At 43.7% G+C, this 26,201-nt stretch overlaps 1 protein-coding gene and 1 long non-coding RNA gene across 3 annotated transcripts in view; one reads left to right on the top strand and one right to left on the bottom strand.

Annotated features, from left to right (window-relative positions):
• LOC146080836 (myosin-7) overlaps positions 1-7,255 on the top strand; it is a 40,167-nt gene extending 32,912 nt beyond the window's left edge. The window contains exons 27-38 of the mRNA XM_083188518.1: positions 1,103-1,221; positions 1,401-1,597; positions 1,695-1,878; positions 1,990-2,155; positions 3,404-3,528; positions 3,862-4,170; positions 4,720-4,923; positions 5,190-5,315; positions 5,395-5,670; positions 5,973-6,068; positions 6,772-6,906; positions 7,161-7,255. Of these exons, the coding sequence (XP_083044644.1) occupies positions 1,103-1,221; positions 1,401-1,597; positions 1,695-1,878; positions 1,990-2,155; positions 3,404-3,528; positions 3,862-4,170; positions 4,720-4,923; positions 5,190-5,315; positions 5,395-5,670; positions 5,973-6,068; positions 6,772-6,906; positions 7,161-7,181 (1,958 nt within the window). The 3' untranslated portion in view covers positions 7,182-7,255. The remainder of the gene's footprint in view (positions 1-1,102; positions 1,222-1,400; positions 1,598-1,694; positions 1,879-1,989; positions 2,156-3,403; positions 3,529-3,861; positions 4,171-4,719; positions 4,924-5,189; positions 5,316-5,394; positions 5,671-5,972; positions 6,069-6,771; positions 6,907-7,160) is intronic.
• The window catches only part of LOC146080857 (uncharacterized), a 122,642-nt gene that overhangs the window by 47,829 nt on the left and 48,612 nt on the right, over positions 1-26,201 (bottom strand). Inside the window, exon 1 of one of the 2 annotated variants that reach the window (XR_014475009.1) lies at positions 6,793-6,929. The exons of the other annotated variant lie outside the window; for it this stretch is intronic. This is a non-coding gene — a long non-coding RNA (uncharacterized LOC146080857). Of the gene's footprint in view, positions 1-6,792; positions 6,930-26,201 lie in introns of those variants that run through there. 2 annotated transcript variants of the gene reach the window in all.

The following is a 26,201-nucleotide window of genomic DNA, read 5'->3' as shown; positions in this document are numbered from 1 at the left end:
ATTAACGGACAGTGTATGGGGGGCTTTACTCCTAGAATTATATACAGATAGTGGTAGATGCTCAATTAGTTCAGTAGCATTTCCCAGGTGCATGAGGGAGGGGTTAAATACTGGGTAAGTAAAACAAGACATTTTTTCCCTCAGCACACTGAGCAATGCTAGTAACCAATCTAGAACACTACATGATAATAGAATTCAGAGACATTGGTTAAACCCAATTTAGGGTAACGGTGGTGTGGGGTGCGGTGCTCCTGGACTGGATAGGCTGGGTGGCTTTAGTGCGGCATGCCCTTACATTCTATTAACACTTTTCCCTCACTAACACTATCTCTATCCTATTTTAATTACATTCAATTATCTCTCTCTTTTTATATAGCTTTGGCTTCCTATCACTAATTATTAACACTTAGTATATCACTGGCATGCCGCACTGGGCTTCCCAGCTTATGATGGTTTTTTGGGGTGCCGCACCCTGCACCTAGATATAGCGCTAGGGACCCCCAATATACAGAGAAGCCTTGACGCGGCTTGGGGGCATAGCATACACCTGCGCAGGTATATGTAACCAATATCTCTGAATTCTATTATCATGTAGTGTTCTAGATTGGTTACTAGCATTGCTCAGTGTGCTGAGGGAAAAAATGTCTTGTTTTACTCTCCTAGTATTATATACTGCTTATAGAATGTTAAAATGCAAGAGGAATCGCATAGCTATATAAGTTCTATCGTGAAAAGACCATGACACAAAGTAGCTGCTGACCAAGAACAAGGCTTAAACTAGGATAGTTGTCACCAGGGCATGGCAGTCATTTGTCTCCCCTACCCAGGTGCTGCTGCTATAGCTTGCCATCGCTATGCCACATTCTGGCACCCCCCCCCCTCAAATCATGTGCCCCCTTAGTGCCCCCCCCCCCCTAGTTGTGGCCCTGCCCACAATCACAGTTTTTTCTATAAAATCTGACATTCTGTTTATTGGGTCCTCAATAACACCCAGCTAGATGATCTGCCAGACACATTGTAGCTTTCTATTAGGAGCATTAATGCTCCTACATAGTGTGTTCTCTGGTTAATCTTTTGTGGTATTTTACCTTGCTACTCACAGGTGAGCTCTCCCGTAGGCTGGATGAAAAAGAGTCACTGGTGTCACAGTTGACTCGTGGTAAACAGTCATATACTCAGCAGTTGGAAGATCTAAAGAGACAGCTGGAGGAGGAGTCTAAAGTATGTATAATCACCAATATGTACTGTATATAAGATAGCTTCACCAGCAGCGTACTGTAATACAAACAGTAGGGGGCATAGCTAGCCTTGTCAGATATACAGGCTTCATTCAGTAGCATATTATGTAAACTAACTTTAATGTCTATTATATTACAACAACCTTCTTGTTTCCATATTAGGGCAAAAATGCACTAGCTCATGCTCTGCAGTCTGCCCGCCATGACTGTGATCTTCTGAGGGAGCAGTATGAAGAGGAACAAGAGGCCAAGTCAGAGCTGCAACGATCTTTGTCAAAGGCCAATGCAGAGGTGGCGCAGTGGAGAACCAAATATGAGACCGATGCTATCCAAAGGACGGAGGAGCTAGAGGAGGCCAAGTAAGATTATCATGCTCACACACTTTGTCAGGTACGGTTGATGTGCCATTTCAGAGTCTGTAAATGGGTTTTAATGTACGTGATGCTACTATTACAGGAAAAAGCTGGCGCAAAGGTTGCAAGATGCAGAAGAAGCTGTGGAAGCGGTCAATGCCAAATGTTCATCTCTAGAAAAGACTAAACACCGTCTACAAAATGAAATTGAGGATCTAATGGTGGACCTTGAGAGATCTAATGCTGCTGCTGCTGTCTTGGACAAGAAGCAGAGGAATTTTGATAAAGTAAGAAATGATGGAGGGTGCTTTGTAGTAGCAGGGTAAAAGAGAGCAGTGTGGCTAGCTAGTGTGCGCAATACTCCCAGGTGCTTATTAACCACTGTTCGGTGCACTTAGGTCCTAGCTGAGTGGAAGCAGAAATATGAGGAATCGCAGACAGAGCTGGAGTCCTCTCAGAAAGATACGCGTTCCCTGAGCACTGAGCTGTTCAAGTTGAAAAATGCCTATGAGGAGTCTCTGGATCATTTGGAGACATTTAAAAGGGAAAATAAGAATCTACAGGGTAAGAAAAGTCTGATTTATATCAGTGTCTAACCTTGCAGCAATGTCTAAAACAGCACAAGGCATTAAGTATTGGTCTTCCTAATCATATAAAATGATATAAAAAGTGTGACTTTTTACTATACAATTTTGACAATGTGATTTTGACTATCTTAACCTTCGATTTTGACTATGCTATTTGGCCTATGGCCAAATATACTGTACACAGAGACAAAATTGTCTTGCCTGCACAGTCTACTTTGCTATGTGATCCTGATTTAGTGGAGTCATGCATCGTTATCGCATGAGGTTTATGATCAGTGGCGTAACTATGAAAAAATCTCCCCCTTGCCACGAATATTTTGCGCGTTCCCCCAGCTTGACCCCGACCCCCCCTCCCCCACACCTCGACCCCCCCCCAACCCCCTTACCCCTCCACATAGTGCCGCTGCGTCTGCCCCGGGACCTTCTGCCATCAAATCAGTCTGCGATTCGGCTCTCCGTCTCCCTGCTCTCCCGGCTCCTGCTGTCATAAAAAACATGTCACTCAGAAAATGGCTGCCCCCGTACAGCAGACCATTTTTAAGGATGCTAGAGGAGGCCTCCGCCTCCTCTAGCATCCTCAAAAACGGTCTGCGTTATGGGGGCAGCCATTTTCTGTGTTTCACATTTTTTATTGCAGAAGGAGCCGGGAGAGCAGGGAGATGGAGAGCCGCAGCGCAGACTGATAGATTCGCCGGCGAAAGGTCCCGGGGCAGACGCAGCGGCTAACAATAGCCCCGCAGCCCCCTCACCTTCCAAGCTCCTCCCCGCCACCGCGGGGGCTGCAGGGCGATAGTTACGCCACTGCTTATGATCCGATTTTGACTATCTAGTCAAAATTGTAAGCCAAAATCTCACGTGTACACGCCTTTACCCCCAAAAGGTCAAATTCACCACTGAATATAACATAACATTTCACTCAGTGTAAATTTAAAGATGCACACAGGAAGTTACGTACTGCCTATTTTTTTAAAGCAGCAATCATATACAAGACAAAACCAAAGTGGTAAATGATTGCTGCTTTAAAAAAAAAAGATCTGCAACTTCTAAACTCAGAGGGAATTACATTTAGCCCAGGATATGATCCTTATAATACAGGCTTTTCTAGTATCCAGTAATAATGTACCACTTTATTACTGGATACTAGAAAAGCCTGTATTATAAGGACTGCAGAAAGTGTCCTGTAGAAATGGGCTAATTCAGTCTAGTTTATTTTATCCAATTTTAGAGGAAATCTCAGATCTCACAGGACAACTAGGCGAGAGTGGGAAGAGCATCCATGAGCTGGAGAAGATACGGAAGCAGCTGGAGCAGGAGAAGATAGACATACAGTCCGCCCTGGAGGAGGCAGAGGTGAGCCTCAATGGCAAATGTTTAGTCGCACTTCATCCAGGTGCAGGGCAGTTATATTTTGCTGCATTCATATTTTACTCCCCTACCTGTTACCCTTTTATATGTACAATGCTAATATGTTTATACTCATTATTGTAATTTACCTTGATACTACTTTTTTACATAGTATTTTAATTTGGTGGGATATAGAAGACTGTGCTCAGAATAAATGAAGAATTTAAATCTAAATTAGACAAGAATGTTCATAATATCTTAACCATCTACTTGTTTGCTATGTCATCCTTGCCTTTTTTATGTTTCATTGATTTTTTTGCCTTTTTAAATCCCTCACAGGCTTCCCTGGAGCATGAGGAGGGGAAGATTCTGCGTATACAGTTGGAGCTGCACCAAGTAAAGTCTGACTTTGAACGCAAGTTGGCTGAGAAAGATGAGGAGCTGGAGCAGAACAAGAGAAACTACCAAAGAGTGGTGGACTCACTGCAGACATCACTGGAGGCCGAAACCAGGAGTCGTAATGAGGCAATGAGGATCAAGAAGAAAATGGAAGGAGATCTGAATGAGTTGGAGATTCAACTTAGCCAGGCTAACCGTATGGCATTTGAAGCACAGAAACAAGTGAAGATCTTGCAAGGTTACCTAAAGGTGCGAGGCACATTCACCTATCTGGTAGTCTAAGTGCTTCTTATAACGGAATCTTATGAAAGACCTCGTTGTGTGATGCATGCTCTTCAGTCAGCTCTTATCATTTTCACAACTACTTATTTGTAATTATGGACATGTTATATGCAACTTTGAATCAGGCTCTATGTATTCACTTGTGTTCTCCACAACACGTTTATCTAAAATATATTTGGAGAGATCCTTCAGTATTTGCAATGATTGCATGACCATAGATAGATTAAATCATTTATAGGATTTACCCTGTGGATTTAGAAATGCAGTATAAGTTGCCATCAATGGATACATTAAAGCCATTGCAGGGACAAGGATGCTATTGTAACAAAAGGGAGATGGGCACAGTAGCATTCTTGCCAGTGCACCCTTGAGAGGCCTATGATATGTTCTTCTGAGCATGATCGTCAGCTAGAACATGCGCAATGAAGCTGCAAATATTCCAATTTACCTATAGAGCCAGCAATGCTATACTAGATGTGGGATATGAATCACACTTCTGTCTTTGTAATCACACAGGATAATCAAATTCAGTTGGATGATGCTTTGAGAGCCTGCGACGACTTGAAGGAAAACATTGCAATTGTGGAGAGGAGAAACACATTGCTCCAGGCTGAACTGGAGGAACTGCGGTCACTGTTGGAACAGACAGAGAGAGCACGCAAGCTTGCAGAGCAAGAACTGTTAGAAACCAGCGAGAGGGTCCAACTCCTCCACTCTCAGGTCAGGTGGCTAGCAATGTATTAAGATTCTAGTCTAGAATTGCAGTTTGATCTTGGTTTCAGTTTTCAAAATGGCATCTCCTACAATTTTCCCTTCTGTTCTATATTTAGTTGTCCAGTTGGTTCTATAAATGAATTGTTCCATTGCCTTTTGTCTTCCTATTAATAGTCTGACCCATGCCAATATTTAGAAAATGAGCGGTTTCTAATTTCATTCATCTAATTAGAGTTTCACTTGTCTAATGGTGTAACTTATGCCTCACACAGAACACCAGCCTGATCAATCAGAAGAAAAAGATGGAATCTGACCTGTCCCAACTACAGACAGAGGTGGAGGAGTCAATACAGGAATGCCGCAACGCAGAGGAAAAGGCCAAGAAAGCAATTACTGATGTACGTAACTAGAAAGCGACTTCCCCGATTTTACCTAGTTCATGGTTTAATGCCTGTGCCACACATCTCCTGTATCTAGGCTGCCATGATGGCTGAGGAGCTGAAGAAAGAGCAGGACACGAGCGCTCATTTGGAGAGGATGAAGAAGAACATGGAGCAAACCATCAAGGATCTACAGCAGCGGCTGGATGAAGCTGAGCAGATTGCCATGAAAGGAGGCAAGAAGCAGCTGCAGAAGCTGGAGGCTCGAGTCCGGGAACTGGACAATGAGCTGGAGGCCGAGCAGAAGCGAAGTGCGGAGTCTGTGAAGGGGATGAGGAAATATGAGAGGCGCATTAAAGAGCTCACTTACCAGGTAAGGGGCTCAAATGGAGGAGTCAAAAAACAATCAGTACCTCATAACAGATGTTGGAAATAGTGGTTGTAATAAACAAAGGAATCAGATTTAAGATATCCTGTATTATTCAAAGAGAAGTGATCTTTGAAATTTAAATTTGAATGTTTTTGTGATGTATGTAGATCATTTGTCTTGATATCCTATTTTTTTTACCGGCCCTCTTTATTTTCTTTGCTGTATATCATGTTTCCGTCAGCACTTTTTCCTCTGACTACATATGATTGCCCACTTCACCCAATCTCATTTTCTGTAATCTACAGACTGAAGAGGACAGAAAGAACATGACTCATCTTCAGGACCTGGTTGATAAATTGCAGCTTAAAGTGAAGGCATATAAGAGACAGGCAGAAGAGGCTGTAAGTGACAGTCTGGCTCCAGACAGATTCTTTTAGTCCGCAATGCGTTTAAAGTAGAAGAGAGTATTACATTGAGCTGGAACTCTGAAATGAGGAATAATGTCCGAAAATTCTAATACTAAGAAAGTGTCTGTCATGTTACCTATATTATAATGTGGTATGGATTATTAGATAGACAGTGTGTAGACAGTCAGTAGATCAACCCCAAAAAGTCAACATGCAATATATCAATAGGGTCAAAAGGGCTACATGAAAAAGGTAGATACATAAGTTTAAAAAAAAAAATGTGTGTCAGTGTCGACAACTGTCGACATGGATCCTAAGTAGTGTAACCTTCAAATTGCTCGCTTCACTAGTCATGCTTCAGTGTCTTGCAACGCTGGGCACACTATTATATTCTCACATGGATGGTGAACTAAAAACATGTCGACCTTGTCATGTGTCTACTTTTCATGTTGACCCTGTCGACCTACTGCGTGTTGACCTTTTGGGTTGGACCTAATGACGGTCTCTCTAGAATCTGTAGACTTATCAACTGAAACCATTATAATGTAGGTGTTGAAGGCCTCAACTATATTTATTTTTAATATCATATATGTATTAGTAAGTAGGCAATAAATAATGGAGAAGTGCCCATTAAAATTGGAATTCCTGCCCATAATCTCTGTACTACCCCTACTCTCTCCCTCATTTCCATCTCTAGGAGGAACAAGCCAACTCAAACCTGGGAAAGTTCCGGAAGGTTCAGCATGAGCTGGACGAGGCAGCAGAACGAGCAGACATTGCAGAGTCTCAGGTCAATAAGCTGAGAGCCAAGAGCAGAGATGTGGGCGGCAAGGTGAGTGCTCTCTAGGGATGGCACAGGAATCTAGAGGTTAGAGGATGAGTGTTAGAAAATTAAATCAAAAAACAATCTCATGGCTTTTTTAAGTTACCTTACACAAAACCAGGAATTTGCTATTCATATATTATTGGTATAGAAAGAAACAGGTTGACAGAATATTACAATGACATTGGGGAAGAGGAATGTGGGGATAATAATGTGTTTTAATTGCAGACATACTTGCTTACTTTGGTTTTATTTATTTACAGAAAACTCTAAATGAGGAATAAACCCAGCACTCTGAGCCATATCTGCATGATGCAGTGTCCAAGACCCTTTGTATCATGACATGACTCTTCTTGTAGAATAAAGAATTCAAATATCTTATGTCTCTTTTTATACATTTAATATGCTTAAAACTTTTACAATGACGTTTACCTGATACCTGATACCACATTCTCACTAGTAGCTATGTTATTTGATATATGTGGTACTGTATATAAAAAATGATGCTGGAGGTACTCATCTGGTTAACACACAGTCTTGGGGCAGAACGGATGGTGTAACAGTTAGCATTACTGCCTCATAGCACTGAAGTTATGGGCTTCAATTCCCACCAAGGCCTAACTGTGCGGAGGTTGTACATCCTCCCCGTGCTTGCCTGGGTTTCCTCCGGATGCTCCGGTGTCCTCCCACAATCCAAAAATATACTGGTAGGTTAATTGGCTTCCAAAAAAATTAACCCAAGAGTGAATATGTGTGTCATGTTTTCAGGAGAATGGGGAGGGGGGACACCAGAGACTTTTTGGCTGGGGGGACGCAAAAAAAGTTAGGCCACTGCATAATTTGCTCCTTACACTGGAAGTATGTACATTTTTCTATTTTTAAACTTATTTTACATTTTTTACAAATCTGCACCTGTAGGACAGAGATAGTTCTAAAGGCACACGTATGACCTGGCACTGCGGTATGTCTATTCTTACTGCTGCCATCTAGCGTCACCAGGGATCTGAGCATTTTATTTTTTTGCAGTCTGAAAAATTCTCTTTATAAAAATCTATGTGTCAGTGCTATTTGATGAACAGATGCCAAAGACAATATCTGACTGCAATTGATTTAACCAGTTTCAGTGCAATTAGTAAATCAATAGTATGAATGTTGTCAAATACATTTTGAATGAGTCTTCAGCAAGACTCATTTATCACTTTATCTTTATCTTCAGAACCAGTTGCAAACCTACTGACTGCCCCTGATAGGGGAAATAGTTTAATGGCCTCAGCTAGGGTAGACCCAGCTCTCCCACTATACAAGGACATAAAGTCATTTAATACCTGACCACAGCCTGACATGTAAAACAATCTAACAGAAAGAGAGAATATACAGAATCCAGATAAACTGAGAGGTCGAAGGCCAATTTAGAAACAACTCTACTTTCCCACTATAGAAAAGAAAGGTTGAATGCCAGACAGTATGTTATAGTAACATTGTATAAGATCACATATAGCACTAGAGAAAAAAAAACAAAAAACAAAAATAATAATAAAAGTAAAATATAAAATTGTATAAATGGCCTCCAAATCGGCAAAGCATAATCGAAGGTCACTTCCTAGTCCGGCCAGTAGTTAACAGAATTAAAGGAGAAAGTCATAGATGCATTGCTGATCCAGCCTGTATATGGGAGCACAAACGGACATCCAGTGTACAAAATGAGAAAGGTACTGTACTATATAATCTTGGTGCATCTGGTAAAAGTGTACTAGAAATTTTTAAAGGAACTGCAACAGCAATGGACCATCCAAAAATAGTATAGTAACAGGATGTGGAGACCTTGACGTAAGTAGGTCCAGAGGATGTTTGGGCATAGAGAATGTAAGGGCCACGGATGCAAATATCAGAGAACTAAAGTAGTTTGCTCAACTCCTGCACTGCACCTACCATAGGAGCAACAGGGAGAGACAGCATCCAATTGTTTGAGAAGCCTCTATGTGGATAAAATGACAGGGGGGGCACCATGATAAAAAAGGGTTTGGGTGGGGGAGGGGCGGTGTTAGTGGTGCCAGTGTACATGCTAAGAGAGCGGCAGGAGAGGGTGGGAATGGAATTAAAAATAGGCCCTGGCATTTAAAGTACGCAGGCCCACCATTGCAACAAAAGTGAAGGATGTAGTTGTGCGCGCGCCGAAGGCGCACTCCGGAAAAGGGTGTGTGGCCACTCAACAGGGGGCATGTCAACACCATATACAACTTCTACACATTATGCAACAAAATACTAGACCCCATTATACTTGCCCCTTACACATGATGCCAAATGGAATGAGCCAAAATTCAAATAATGCCACATGGATTGTGTCAAAATTCACATAATGCCACATGGATTGAGCCAACATTTACATAATAACACACACGGATTGAGCCAAAATTCACATAATGCCAAATGGATTGTGTCAAAATTCACATAATGCCACACGGATTGAGCCAAATGCATAAAATGCCATACAGATTGAGCCAAAATTCACATAATGCCACATGGATTGAGCCAAAATTCACATAATGCCACACGGATTGGGAAAAAATTCACATAATGCAACACGGATTGAGCCAAAATTCACATAATGCCACATGAATTGAGCCAAAATTCACATAATGCCACACGGATTGAGACAAAATTCACATAATGCCACATGGATTGAGCCAGAATTCACATAATGCCACACAGATGAAGCCAAAATTCACAATACACTTCATAAACAGGGACATTGTCCACCAAAGGCTCGCATTAAACATTTACACCATAATGTCCATTACACGTTAAGTTACGCGCCATTATGTCCATTATGTGTTATGCCAAACACCATAATGCCTATTAAAAATTATTCTACATAAGTGCTGCTTCTCTACATGCTCATTGCCAAGGGTTCCATGCTCATTGCCAGAGGTTCCATGCTCGTTGCCATGTGGGATTACATGCTCATTGCCAAGGGGGAATACATGCTTGTGGTAAATGGGGGACAGCAGAAGTGATAGCCACTGACAGTGGCAGAGCCTGGCTGTATTCAGAGCACTGCAGGTCCCGGCTATTTGAAATAATACCCCTTTCACACCAGAAAATGCATTCCCAGGTTGGCCCCTTTTACACCAGCCTAGTCCCTGCATTTTCTGGTGTGAGGGGGAGAGAAAACCACCCCTCCCCCTTTAACCAGTTATCTCATTTAACTGCCTTTATCTTCGGAACCAACTCACCCATTTTCATGAGACAAGTATTATATTGAAGAACTTTTGAGTGGGCTTTGAATGATTTTGGTCCAGTGAAACTGGAACGTTTGGTTCCAGAGTAATCTACCCTCAAAGAACATGAACAGCCATGAAATTACATTTCAAAAATAAAAAAATCTGTTTACACGCAATATCTCTGGAACCAATTGACAAATTTGGCCTGGTATCATATTGAAGGCCCAGCGATTTGGAATTGAATGAAATCAACCACAAGCTTCTGTGATGCCAGGGTGGGAACTGGCAGCCGTCGGAACCGGGTGGGGGTCGGAATTGATGGGTCCTATATTATCCTATGGGGAAAAAACGTTACAGGTTTGCCGGGGGGCTAGAGACACGGGGCTGGGCTCGTTGGAAAGCCCTGGTCCTCAGCTACAAAATAAATGACTGGGGGGGGCACGTGCCCGGGTGCCCCCCCCTGAATCCGCCACTGCCTCTGGGCATAGCATGACACACCCTCTCAGCCACGCAGCACATTCTACTAGCAGCTAACATCTCCCTGAAACTAGTTTTCAAAAGCAGGCCAAATATGATGCAATCCCATCGGTGGGATGAATCACTGAGCACACACAGGGACTTTGAAAAGACCCACACCTTGCAATGTGCTCTGCAGCAGCCATCCATGGGGATCTGCAAATGTATGGTCAGCCAGATTATGCTGCTCACCGGCCACTTCAGGGAACGGTTCAGGATGGCAATGCGCTGTGTAGCAATGAGCTACCACAGTCTTTAGATGATGGAAGCTGTGTGGGGACAATATCCGTAATGCTTCACATTTATTGGTAAAACTATGGGGGATGCAGCTGTGAGCAGGTATCAGAGATATCTGCACCTTCTTACATTCAGAGGATACTGAATGTTTGGGAAAAAACCTTGAAAATGGACCATTAAATACAATGTGATTGAGAACCGTATTTGCACACACTGGATAAATGTACTGTACATTCAGTTTTGCATCAGCCCTCTATTGTACACACTAGACCAGGGATGGCCAACCCTCAGCTCTAATAAGATGCCGCTCCCACACCACAGCACTGACAGCTACTCCACTGTGTGCCGCCTCCCGTGGCACTGCCCCTTGCCTCCTCTAACTGTGCGCTTCTCCACTGTTAGCTCGACATGACGTCATGATGTCACTTTCTGGGCGGAGCATGCTGTACCCAGCCTCAGGGAGTGGGAACAGAGACCGCGAGGGGTGAGAGGCTGGGTCTGACGGATGGATAGCAGAATGGGTTCGGGGGCCGGATGGCAAAGTGGAAAGTGAACAAGCACCTGATATCTTAAAAAGTAGCACTAAATGGTATGCTACATTGACTGAAGACTTAAAGATGACTTTCTGGAAAGATTCCATGATCTACAGCTGAAAATACAGATTAGATTCCTAGTTGACCCTTTCAATCCTGGTTCTAGCACTTTCAAAGCCCCTTAGTCACAGATGAATGTGTGGCCTTGTGGGAGCTAGGCCACACCCATTTTTGGATGGTATTGGCTCTGCAAAAATACTAAACTTCAGAAAAGCGAACTTTGAATTATTCAGGGAAGCCCTAACAGGAATTGGGTGGGAAACGGTTATGGAGGGAAAAAATGCAGAGGAAATGTGGGATACTCTAAAAAAGGTGCTTGATTCACTAACTATTGAATACATTCCTAAAGTAAATAAAGGTAAATTCAATTTAAAAAAAGCCACCATGGTTGAACAAAAAAGTAAGGTCAGCTATCAACAATAAAACAAGAGCATTTAAATTCTATAAAAATAACTTGAATGAGGAGGCGTTCGCAAAATACAAAGAATCAAACAAAACTTGTAAAGGGGTAATCAAAGCAGCTAAAAGATTATATGAAGAGCGCATAGCCACTGAAAGCAAAACCAACCCAAAGAAGTTTTTTAAATACATAAATAGTAAACGTTTAATTAAGGAAAACATAGGCCCACTAACTGATACTAGTGGAAAAAGTGTTACTGAGGACAAGGGAAAAGCAAAACTGTTAAATGAGTTCTTCTCATCAGTATTTACTAAGGGAGAGCAGACTGTGGAACGAACATTTACCACAAACGGGACAAATAAGCCAGATCTCATTGTGGATTTCAAGCCGAAAGAAATAGTACTGAGGCTAAGCAAACTCGAAACAAATAAATCACCAGGGCCAGATGGGATTCATCCGAGGGTATTAATGGAATTAAGGGATGAACTAGCTACCCCCCTACATTATATCTTTAGCAAGTCACTATCGTCAGGTATAGTACCAAAAGATTGGAGAATAGCAGAGGTAGTGCCAATATTCAAAAAAGCCAAAAAGGAAGATCCCGCTAATTACAGACCCGTTAGTTTAACATCAATTGTGGGTAAACTATTTGAAGGATTTTTAAGGGATGGTATCCAGGAATATTTAGACCATCACCGTCTACTCAGTACTAACCAACATGGGTTCGTGAAAAATCGTTCATGCCAAACTAATCTACTAGGGTTCTATGAAGAGGTTAGCAAAAACCTTGATAATGGAAATGCTGTAGATGTGATTTTCCTAGATTTCGCTAAAGCATTTGATACTGTCCCACACAAGAGATTGATTAATAAAATAGAGAACCTAGGATTGGGTGAAAATATCTGCAGATGGGTAGGGATTTGGCTATGTAATAGAGAACAAAGAGTGGTTGTGAATGGTGCCGTATCAGATACGATACCGGTACTAAGTGGAGTGCCCCAGGGTTTGGTTTTGGGGCCCATTCTGTTTAACATTTTTATTAACGATATTGGGATAGGGTTACTCAGCAATGTATCCATCTTTGCGGACGATACAAAACTTAGCAAAGTCATCAAATCATCAGAAGATGTCACCATGCTTCAAAATGATCTTGCAATTCTAGATGAGTGGGCAAAAAAATGGAAGATGAGGTTCAATGTAGATAAATGTAAGGTTATGCACCTTGGGAGACACAACCAGTGTGCAAGTTACAACCTTAGAGGAGAGGAACTGGGTAATTCCATACTTGAAAAGGATCTAGGAGTCCAAATAGACAGCAAACTGGGATGTAGTACCCATTGTAATGTAGCTACAAAAAAGGCCAACAAAATTCTGGCATGTATTAAGAGGGGAATGGAAACTAGGGACTCAAGGGTAATTATGCCCATAGGCGAATCTAGGGGGTGGTCCGGGGGTGCACAGGACCACCCATTAGCCCATTTTGTAGCTGAGGGATGGGGCTTTCCAAAGAGCCCAGCCCCGTGTCTCTAGCCCCCTGGGAACCAGAGATACGGCCAGGCAAAGCTGGAACGTTTTCCCTATAGGATAATATGGGACCCGCTAATTCCGACCCCCTCCCAGTTCAACGGCTGCCAGTTCCCCGTTCGGCATCACTGAAGCTCGAGGTTGATCTCAGTTGAACCCAAATCGCTGGGCCTTCAATCTGATACCAGGCTGGATCCATATGGGTTAATTGGTTCCAGGGATATTGAGGTTAAACCGTTTTTTTAATTTCTTAAATGTAATTTCATGACTGTTTATGTTCTTTGAGGGCAGATTTCTCTGGAACCAAACAGTCCAGTTTCACGGGACCATAATCATTCAAAGCCAACTCAAAAGTTCTTCAATATGATACTGGTCTCATGTAAATGGGTCAGTTGGTTCCAAAGATATAGCTGGTTGGTTAAAGGGGGTAGGGAGAGGGGAGTGGTTGTCTCTCCCCCTCACACCAGAAAATGCAGGCTGGTGTATAAGGGGTCAGCCTGGGAATGTCCCTGCATGATCCTGGGAACATATTCCTGGGTAAATCCCTGTATTTTCTGTTGTGAAAGGGGTATTATTTCAAACAGCCGTGACCTGCAGTGCTCTGAATACAGCCTGGCAGCCCCCTGCTCTCTGCCCAGCTGTCAATGACTGTCACCCCTGCAGCTTTCGCTCCAATTCTTCTTCCCGCTTTCACCTCAGCCCGCCCCCCCCTTTAATCATGTGGTGCCGGCACCCGGCATGCTCCCCCGACATCACGCACAACAACAGCGCGCACAATATTTCAAATGTCCACTCGGCTAGGGGGGACACCAGGAGGGGAGTAGGAGCGTGCTCTGCGCTGCACTCTGCTCCTCTCCCCATAGAAGCAGGTGCACCGCTCTCCATCTCTCCCTGCAGCAGCAGCGAAGGCTCTTATAAAAATTTACAGTAAGTGGCACTTTTGGGGGCATTGCTTAAGGGACGCTACAAGTGGCGGTATGTGGGGGCATTACGCATAATGTGTGGCTTAATGTGTAAGGGGCATTACGGTGTGCAACATCATGTGTAAGCGGCATTATGTGGCAAATATGTAATGGGCATTACGGTTTGTTATATAGTATGGGCATTACGGTTTGTTATATAGTATGTAATGGGCATCATGATGTGAGGCACAATGTGTAATGGGCATTATGGTGTGTGGCCTTATGTGTAATTGGCATTATGGCGTGTGGCTTTATGTGTAATGGGTATTACGGAGTTTGCTAAAATGTGTAATGGGCATTACTGTGTATGGTCGAAAGTGTAATACCACACCCCTTTTTGTGATGCCATGCCTCCTTGCCGTGAGGCCACGCCCCTTTTTTGCTGCGTGGCTACGCCGCGCAAAGGTTCCCCTTCTGTTATGTCTGGATCTGGGACCACCCATTACCATAATTCTAGATTCGCCTATGCAGGGGCTGGCTGGCTACTTTTAGCCTGGGGGGCAAACACTAGCAAGTGGCCCCAGATTTTCTTCTAGTGCACATATCCTTCTGTTCAGGGCCAGTGTTAGGGTGATTGGGGCAGCCAGGTTGATTCAGTTGGTCACACTGCTACAGAAATATGCATACCATAATACCCAATACACATTTTCACACACTGTAAGGTCCATTACACATTATGCCATACACATAATGTCCCTTTACACATGCCACACACTTTAACGGCCATTACACATTATGCTGCACACTGTTACACATTATGGCACACACCGTTATGCCCGTTACACATTATGCCACACACGTAATGCCCATTACACAATGTGCCGCACACCGCAATGCCCATTACACAATGCGCCATACACCATTATGTCCCTAGTACTCCTGCTTATACACACAATTCCCACAGTATTGCCAATGACACATAATGCCTCCAAAAGTGCCAGTGCTCTATGCCCCAAGTGCTGCTCACCGTTCAGTCAGATATCTGTTGCCACCGCTGTTGCAGAAGATACTGCGACGAGGAAGGGAGGAGAGTGAAGCACAGCACGCACTCTAATACCCCTCTAAATGAGTATGGCAGACATTTCAAATATGGCACTGGCTCAAGAGCCTATCAGAGCTCACGGTTTGGTAACCATTCGCTAACTGCAGCTGCCAGTCCATGAGCTCTGATTGGCTGGCAGTTGGCACAAACTCTGCTGGAGGGGAGCACCAGGATAAAGATATTTAATAAAGAAGGCTGACTGACCATTTAGACAGGTAGCACTTGACAGGTACAGTGAGATCCACCGGCGCTGCTCTTTGCAGGAACAGATGGAGCTGGTGGAGCCGGACCCGGGCAGGACTGTATGTCCCCTCTTCTTCTCTGAGATCGGGCTCTGCTGGTGGGGAGGCAGAGAACCCCTGCCTAGTTTCTGCCCTGGGGTTGGGACATGAAGCAAGCTGGGCACTGCTGTGAGCTGAGCATGGGAGGAGGGAGACTTCAGAAACAGGTGGGGGGAACTCAATCTGTCCTCAACTCTGCATCTGCGGTGGGAGGATCGTGAGAGCTTGTCCGCTGCTGCTGCGGGGGTGGGTCGGGAAAGGATGTCCTCTGCTGATGGGCGGAGGGAGGGGAAGGACAACAACTCTGCTGAGACTCAAATGAGAAGAGGAGGGGCAGGGAAGGGTAGTGGTCTCCCAGTCCCTCCTTCTCTCTGACCAGATCCTTTTCCCCTTTCTCGAGTCCTCACTATGGCTCCTGGGTTAGCACCATGGCGAGCGGAAGTGAAGGGGGACCCGCATCTGGTCACATAGTACTGTAACTAGTAAGTTACTGCTGCTGATAATGCTGCCAGCTGCGGGCCTCTTTACTGCTGCGGGGGCCTCGGTGCAATGCCCTGACTGCTTAGGCGGTGGTTCCACCTCTGATCCCTGCCCCCTCACGGAGCTCTCCTAAGCGGCCGGTCACAGCAGTGACTGAGCTGCTGCCTCAAACTGACAGCCGGAAGATACTTCCCGGCTGTCAGGCAATTCTTCCCGGCCACACATGGCCCTAGTGCTGACTAAATCTACTGGCCCGGGGGGCACATGGCACCCTGCCCCCCGGCCCAGCCCGCCACTGCGCCTATGATTATGCCACTGTATAAAGCATTGGTGAGACCTCACCTCGAGTACGGAGTGCAGTTCTGGGCCCCACACTATAAAAAGGACATCATAGAATTAGAAAAAATCCAAAGGCGAGCAACAAAGCTTATTAGGGGAATGGAGAATTTAAGCTACGGGGAGAGATTAAGCAATTCTGGACTATTTACATTATAAAAGAGACGTTTAAGGGGGGACATGATCAACATGTACAAGTATATCAAGGGCCAATATTAGGAACTGTCACACACCCTATTTTCTACTAGAAAGGAATCTAGGACACGAGGGCATGAGTATAGATTAGAAGAAAAAAGATTTCATTCAGCTAGTAGAAAGAATTTCTTTACGGTCAGAACAGTCAAACTCTGGAACTCTCTTCCCAGAGAGGTGGTAATGGCTGGCTCATTAAATGCGTTCAAGGCAAAGTTGGACAAACATTTACTGGAGAAAAACATCCATGGGTACAAATAAGAAATATAATCTGTCTGTAAAATATCAGAACCTACCAAATCAGCAATGGATATCTATACCAGGTTGAACTAGATGGACGCAAGTCTTTTTTCAGCCTTACCTACTATGTAACTATGTAGACAATTTGTCTGATTCCGATGGATCAGAATGACAACATTTTCAAATCGTCTATTATGTACGCTCCTATGCATCATTAGCGGCACCCTCTGGCATACTTTCATTGCAGTGTCGGTGGAAGGCATCTCTAGTGAGGGCCATGCCGTCGCTCCATCGCTGCTGAAATCTGCCAGGTTATGTCGCCTACGATATCATGCTCACCTAATAGGTGAGCCTTGATAAGTGATAAAATGGAGAGTGATAAACAACCTACCAATCAGCTCCTATCTGTCATTTTTCAAACACAGCCTGTGCCAGACAGTTAGGAGCTGATTGGCTTGCACATTATCATTCTCATTATCATTTTATCACTTAGAGCAGCAAGAGGTAATTTACTGATATTAAACATTTAACAGTTTTCTAGTTGAATGTTAGTTTTTGGTACCCACCCATTATTACATCAGTTGTGTTATACAAATAAAAAAAAGAGATATAAATACTCCATGCCGTTGTTCATTGCAAAAACATCTGTCTCTGAACATTCATATAATCTTTTACACAGATGTGTAAAATCACGTGAAGTTTTTTTTAAATTATGTTTTGCTACTCTTACTTTTTCCTAAATGAGATATAGTGGGTGAGATTTAATTTAATAGGATGAGAGATTCAGATTTTTTAAGAAATCTCCAGTTTTTTTAAAGCAGCAATCATTTACACTTCAAAATCAGACTGGTTTTTCAGTGTGATTTGATTGCCGCTTTAAAAAACTGGAGATTTCTCAAATCTCTCACTTTCTGATTCTCTCACCCTATTAAATCTCAGTGTTTTAAATGAACCAAATTGGAACTGCTATGTGAAATCTGCCAGACAAGACAGGAATCATACAACTTGTGTCCAGCAGGTGGTGTTATAGAATTAGCAAAAAAGTGTACAGTATATCAAGCGATATGGAGGGTTTTCTCTGCACCGAGCGGGTGTGCCAAGTAGCTGCTATTACAAAATACTGGGGGTAGTAACTCCCCCAGTCAAATACATAGGAAAAACAAAATAAAACCGCTATTAAATAATTACACTTTTAATTAATGTAAATACAATAAAACAATAATAAAAGACAATAACAGACAATACAATAAAAGACAATTCTAGACAATAATTAAAAGTATGTTCAAAATTAAACTGAGGACTAATGAGTTGAAAAAGATCATGTTCAAAAATAAATATAACACATGTATTAACGTGATATGTCCCATTAGTCCTCAATTAAATTTTTAACATCATTTTTATTATTGTCTATTATTGTATTTACCATTTATTAAATGTGTCATTATTTTAATACTGGTGTTTATCGCTGTTTACCACTATTGTTTTTTTCGGTGTTAGAATTATTATTTGCTTTTATTGTTTTACATTGATTGTAGTATATGGTAATGCAAACTGTAGAATTGCTAAATTTGCCATGTAAATGTTTCTGTGAACATCATTATAAGATCATTATAAGAAAGTTTGTATTATTATTATTATTATTATTATTATCATCCATTATTTATATGGCACCACAAGGAGGGTTCAGCAGTGCCAACACTGGCACCAAACCTTTAAGCTTAGTGAATAGCACTTCCTCTTTGTGTACTGTGACTGTCTAGGTTTATATAGCTTGTTTATTGCTTATGTTTGGTCTTATACTACAAAAGCCTTGGGGTGCCATCAGGGCCGGCACCACCACTAGGCAGGACTAGGCATTTGCCTAGGGCACCGGCCGCTGGAGGGTGGTACTGAGCCGCGAGGTACCATAGAGAGGTACCAGAAAGAAGGGAGCGGGAAGCAGGTGAGTCTGTGATCCTCCCTCTCCCCTCCCCCATCCTGCCCGTGTCGTGAATCAACGTTGTACCCCCCGCACCTAGCAACAATTATAAAAAGATTAAAAATGTCAAAAAATAGAAAAGTTGATTATGGGGTAATTAGAGGCCACATTAAATAAATGTAAATGTACTAATTACATTTTTGTGGAAAATTTGATTTTGGGGTAGTTTGAGGCCTTGTTTTCATTTCAATGATGACATATAATTATTGCCACAACTAAGCCAATTGAAAACTTCTAAATATTTACTATATCATTAGTCATTAGGGGAGGTACCTAAGGGGTTCTTAAACAACTAATGAGATTTTTACCTTGAAATAGACCTTTTTGCACCTTAGAAACATAGAATGTGGCCCATCTAGTTTGCCCATGTACACGCACACACTTATTTAGGATTAATTTTTTGGCAGGAGTGCGTTAACCTACCAGATTGTGGGAGAGAACCCAAAGGAGTACAGTATGAATTTATAAACTCCACACAGTTCATAGTGTGAATCGAACCCCTGACATCAGAGGGGCCAGCCAGGTAGATGCGTCTGTGTCAGAGAAAGCCCAGCTTAGCGTGAGCACATCACATACAACCAATCCACAGAAGTGGTTAATGTAAATGATATGGGTGGATCTCAAAATAAACACCATGACTTACTCCCACATTGAGTGTTCTAAACTAAATACTTTTTATCGCTTGTACAGTTGTATCAGGGTGGGACTTGCCCACAGGGTTACAGGGTAAACCCCCAGGGGGCCCACCTCCATTTGGGACTAGGGTGTATTTTGTACAGTGGATTTTCATTATTAACCTGGTACATTATCATGCATAGGGGCCCAGACCATGCACTCTTTAATGGTTAGCCAAACCTCTGTGACAGCTGGCCACACCCCCTCTGGTAACTGGTCACACCCCTAACAAGGGTGCCTATGACTGCATTTCCCAGTGGGCTCTTCATGCTGGGGGCATGAAGATACTGAGTTGTATGAATCTCTGCGACACTAGACCGCTTGGTTTCTTAGCTGTCACTATTATCAGTATGCATTTGCACCAACCTTATGCCTCATGAAAAGTATCTTGAAGCAAACAAGCAAATTTCCACCTACAGTATATCCAACTGTGCATAGCCCAGTCTTCCAATGTTGCATTCTCAATTAACTTAGTCTAAGTGTGATCATTTCATAGAGAGCCATGGTGCACAAAGCAAGAACATGCTACAACACCCCGTCCTCTGCACACTTATATGGAGGTTGCATGGGGGCGTAGACTGTACATAGGAAAAAGTTCATCATGATGGCACACACAGAATCCCCAATACACGCATAAAGAAGTGAGTGAGAACAGGGGCACAACATCACTCCCGAGATGCCCCCAGAAACTCTCCCTGCACTGCTGCCCACAATAATGTTGGGCATCACGGACGGTGTAATGGTTAGCATTACTGCCTCACAGCGCTGAGTTCATGGGTTCGATCCCCACCATGGCTCTAACTGTGGAGTTTGTATATTATTTTTACTCCGGGTACTCCGGTTTCCTCCCACAATCCAAAAATAAAATATACTGGTTTTGGCTTCCCAAAAACGTTTTTACCCTACAATGACTTTGTGTGTGTGTACATGTGGTAGGGAATATAGAATGTAAGCTCCACTGGGACAGGGACTGATGTGAATGTTCAACTATACTCAGTAAAGTGCTGCGGTATATGTGTGCGCTATATAAGAAACAATACATAAATATATAATAAATAAACAATAAATAATGTAATGGTGCAGCACCTGGCTCCAGGTCCCTGAGAAGGAGACTGCATTTTGGTCTCATCCCCAGCAAAATATGAATGCAAAACCAACTTGCATTAATCTCTGCATCATCCCCTATATATGCAATGCTGCAAAAGTACTGAACTTATTTCCAGGGAAATCGTTCTGCTTCTAGGTGTAGGTAATCTTGCTGCAATACAATTCCCATTGTGATATACTTAATGAACAACATTGTAATGTACTTTTTCACATTTTTATTATTCTATATTAATATTATTTTATCAGGTCTACACAAAATAGTAGACTTGAGAAAATTGCTGCTAGTGTAATGCTGTGTACACACGGTACAATCCAGCATGAGATTTTGACTAAATCAAAATCGCATCCAGATTGCAAGCAGATCGTATGCAGATCGTATGCAGATCGCACAGGTTATTTACCTTGCAATCCCGATGCGTGCTCCCGTTGCAGCACAAATCGAAACCCAGATAGATAGGGCAGCAATGACTATATAGTGCAGATTGTATGAATTGTATGTAAAAAGTACAGAGATAGCAAAGATTGTATAGCACTCAAATCTCTTAAGTCAAATAGCAAGGGAATCTCACCGTGTGTACACACCTTAAGAATCATCCGTCAGGTGAATGGATGCCGCACACCGGTGGCATCCATTCACCTCCTCCGCTGCCACCGCTGCTGTCTGCAACCCCGTCCAACCTGCGGATGCTGTTGTCCACAGGTTGGACATTCCCCATTGATGTAAACGGGAGCCGGGTCAGATGAACTGGCGTACCTGTTTACACTGCCTTCTACCCACATCCTAGCCGTTTACACTGCCTTCTACCCAGGTCCTAGCCGTGAAGTCCTGTGTAAAGGGACACGGCATGACTCATTTACACCGCCGCTGACCGGGGTCTGACCCACCAATTACCAGGGTTTTTGCTGCATTGTAAAAGGGGTATAAAACAATCATCTTTTTTTATGAATATAAAGGTAACAAACTAAGGGGCAGTGGCGGAACTGCAGGAGGCAATGGAATCAGCTGCCGCCGGGTTTTTGGTGTTCAGGGGGCACTTCTCCATTGTCTCCTGCTGCCCACTGATTCATCCCCGCAGTTGTACACTTTATTAGCCGGCTGAGGAGCTGAGGCAGGGAAGATGCTTCTCTTCTCACACAGAGATTGAGCTGGCAGTCGACTGACAGTAGGGGGAGCTGCTGCGCCCAGCTCCTCCCAGGCTGTACAGTACATAGCTGGCTGAAGCACTCTCCTGCAACACGAGTAGGGAATATAGCCACACACAGATAGGCACTGTGTGTGTGTTTGTGTGGGGAGGGGGGGGGGGGGGGGGGCACAATGATTTTATATGTTTGCAGATTTTTAAGTGAGGGGAAAGTCAGGCTTGCCTACCCTCCCGGAATTGCCGGGAGGCTCCTGAAAATCGGGTCCCCCTACTGGCCCCCCGGTAATGTGGGCAATCCTACCACATTGGCCATGCAGCCCCCGCACCCCACCCTCTCCGTTCTGCCCTAAATACCGGTTTACGCAGGTGCGCGACAAGGGGCAGGGCTAAAATGACACGCATCATGTAATTTTGCATAATTTTAGCCCCTCCCCCAATCGGCGGACCCGCGAATTGCAGTGTTTGCCTGCCATGGGGGCAGGGCTTGATGACGTCCGCCTCACCCCGCCCCCTGCCATACTACTATCGGGCGAGAAGCCCGGAGAGGAGAAAACAGATGTCGACAAATATGGGGAAAGTTGTGTTTATTTAATTGAAATTGGTGTGTGTGTGTTTTTTTTAATAAAACAGGTGTGTGCATCTGAGTGAGAGGTGTGTGTGCATCTGAGTGAGAGGTGTGTGTGCTCTGAGTGAAAGAGGTGTGTGTGTCTGTGTTAAAGGAGTGTCTGCGTCTGAGTGAGGTGTGTGTGTGTCTGAGTGAGAGGCATTTGCGTGTGAGCCACTATCCACCTACCCTACCCACCCACAGCAGAGCAGAAGCTGCTGCAGCAGCCAGAGCAAGTCTCTAACTATCCACCTACCCTACCCAACCACAGCAGGGCAGAAGCTGCTGCAGCAGCCAGAGCAAGTCTCTAACTAACAGAGCAAAAAGAAGAGTTAATCGCACAGGATAGTGGTTTATTTAAATGCAGATGGTGGACCCCTAAGTATCCATGATATGGTAATCAGTGTTTCTTTTTATAGGGGTGTGCTACCACTGGACATATAATTGGACAGAAAGTTTTAAAGAGGCAAAAGAAGTGCCTCTATGTGGTGCACCTAAGAAACTTCACAATAAAATGTAACTTTTAATTAATCATATACTAAAATCGATTGCGAAATAAAAAGACACACAATGCATACAAACAATGTAGACACGGACAAAAAAAGGATATTTCTACCCTCACAACGTGGGGCCCCAGTGCCCAAATTTTATTGATACATTAAATTGACTGTATTAGTGTAAATGTAATTCTTTTGTCTGTACACTTCGTGTGTGTGCCCCACTTCCCGTGAGTCCGTCCGGGAGAAGGCACGGCGTGCTACGTAATAGCACCGTGATCCTTTAGCTCCGGCTTGTAGGTTTATTCCGTGGCGCTGCCAGTAGCCGCATACTGCAATCCTTTCCGGGCACAGCAAGTGACGCTACAGCCCGGCAACGCCGTTATCCCCCGGACTCATGCTGAATCCAGCTAGTCGGGTCATTGGAACGGCAGCGTCCTTACTAAAGCGCTTTCAGTATGCCTGATATATCCACATTGTTACTATATTGGGATTGCTTATATTTAATCTTTATTTGCCAACTACCACAAGCTGAGATATTGGAAATGGTACTTGTTTCCTAGCACGGCACCTGCGATTTTGATTGTATCAATCGGGTCCAAAAAAATCGCGTCGATCGACCAAATCGCATGCGATGCGATCGACGCGATCGATTCGATTTTTACATTGGAACCAATGTAAAATGGTCCCTGAGACCCGATTTTACATTGGGCCCAATGTTAAATGCCCCCCAGACCCCAATTTTCGTTGTATACCTACCCTGATGGGTCAAATGCCCCCCATTGTTAACGCCACCCCACGATGAACACCAACCCGAAGCGTGGCGAGTGCAGCGAGCCCGCGAGGGGCGTCGGTACGCGTCCTCCGACCTTTTCATACCCCCACTATCCACGTCGGCGTGGAGTTGATTTTATATAGTGAGGCGAGCGCAGTGAGCCACCGAGCCCGAAGCGTGGCGATCGCAGCGAGACCTGCGAGGGGACGCGCATTACTTCACAGGTATTGCTCATCCCCTCGCGGGGCTCGCTGCGCTTGCCACGATTTGGGCTCGGTGGCTCGCTGCGCTCGCCACACTATATATAATCACCTCCACGCCAACGCGGATAGTGGGGGTATGAAAAGGTCGGAGGACGCGTACCGCCGCCGCTCGCCACGCTTTGGGTTGCCGTTCATCGTGGAGTGGCGTTAACAATGGGGGGGCATTTCACATGTAAAATACCCATAAAATCGCGTCCATCGCATCGGACGCGATTTTTTAATTGTCGGGGAAAAGCTAATCGCGTCGGTCGCGTCCATTGCATACCTTAAGTTAAGGTATGCGATCACCTGCGACGCGCGCCGTGCTAGGAAACAAGTACCTTGGAAATCATATCCAATATTGCTCTGCTGCTTAAAGGAGAAAAGCTCATTATTAAGCGCAACCACAAGCACACCTATTTGTAAAAAGTATCAAAACAGACAAAAGCATTACCTTTACACTAATACAGTAAAATTGAATGTACTGTATCAATAAAATTTGGGGAAAGGGGCCCCACGTTGTCAGGGTAGAAATATCCTTTTTAACACATGTCCATGTCTACATTGTTTGTATGTATTGTGTGTCTTTTTATTTCACTATCGACTTTAGTATATGATTAATTAAAAGTTACATTTTATTGTCAAGTCTCTAACTATCCACCTACCCTTCCCAATCACAGCAGGGCAGAAGCTGCTGCAGCAGCCAGAGCAAGTCTCTAACTATCCACCTACCCTTCCCAACCACAGCAGGGCAGAAGCTGCTGCAGCAGCCAGAGCAAGTCTCTAACTATCCACCAACCCTACCCAAACACAGCAGAGCAGAAGCTGCTGCAGCAGCCAGAGCAAGTCTGTAACTATCCACCTACCCTACTCAACCACAGCATGGCAGAAGCTGCTGCAGCAGCCAGAGCAAGTCTCCAACTATCCACCTACCCTACCCAACCACAGCAGAGCAGAAGCTGCTGCAGCAGCCAGAGCAAGTCTCTAACTTTCCACCTACCCTACTCAACCACAGCATGGCAGAAGCTGCTGCAGCAGCCAGAGCAAGTCTCTAACTATCCACCTACCCTTCCCAACCACAGCAGGGCAGAAGCTTCTGCAGCAGCCAGAACAATCTCTAACTATCCACCTACCCTACCCAACCACAGCAGGGCAGAAGCTGTTGCAGCAGGTATAGAAGATCCCGAAAACTCTCAATGAATAAGTAAACAATCAAGAGGAAAATAACTGACTGTGGATCGATATCACATGGATTTCACAACGATGTCTAGAGTGTGATTCACAGACCACTCTGCCGATGAGTCGCTTATTCATTTCAGTTTGTCAAAAATTTTGTAAAGTGAAAATGTTTTTCATTTAATGGACCCTTATATTCCTTTAAGGGTCCACTTAAGGTATTCTGTTACTTGTGTTGCATTCAGAAAGTCATATGCTTTCTAATGACATATCACAATGCACGAAAACAACAGAAATAGCATGGACCCTTATGACAGCACCCTTAAGGGGTCTTCCGATTAAACCCATATTCGAACTCAGATTGTCCCTTATGATGATAAGGTAGAGTGCAAAGTATGAAGACGATTAGTTAAAGCGTTCACGAGTTATTGTGGAACATCCATAAGCACACACACACACACACACACACACACATCATTCAATTATACTTATGTAGATGTGAGCATTTTTAGCGGATATTTTGCACATCTCTCACAGAGATGTTGGCACTAAATGGGTTAATACATATAACAAGCCATCGCAAAATATTAGAGAGCAATTGCAGAATGGCCTCGCGCATGCTTTCTGTGAGCCATACGCATGAGCAGTCATTCTTTTATTTTATCTGACTCTTGAAATCCCCATAATAAATTAATTAATAAAGAGAGGGGGCAAATGAACTGCATGCAATTTCCAAGAATTGCCATTAGAACGTGGCACATTGCAGTCCCAACATTGCAAATTTCCCTTTCTCAGGCGAATTTTTTTTTACAATGTTTGAGTGCTAAATATAACATCCACAAATTGGGCATAATTGTGTGTTACAGTGGGACTAACTCGGACAGATTAACTACTTGTTTTCCTCCCACTAATTTGTAAGGTACAGTAGTTTGGAATAAGGTACTTATAAATAGAATGTGAATTATTATGACTGGTAAGCATACACCTAAAATGTCTGTACTGCACATCATCAGTATGAACAGTACCAACATCCGATCACTTGTGTAAATCCCTAGGGTGAGATTTAATAGGATGAGAGATTTTT

This window comes from Crinia signifera, chromosome 1 (assembly GCF_055691185.1).
Source record: "Crinia signifera chromosome 1, ASM5569118v1, whole genome shotgun sequence".
NCBI lineage: Eukaryota > Metazoa > Chordata > Amphibia > Anura > Myobatrachidae > Crinia > Crinia signifera.
The sequence above is the reverse complement of the archived record's forward strand: the minus strand, read 5'-3'. Positions and strand labels throughout refer to the sequence as shown.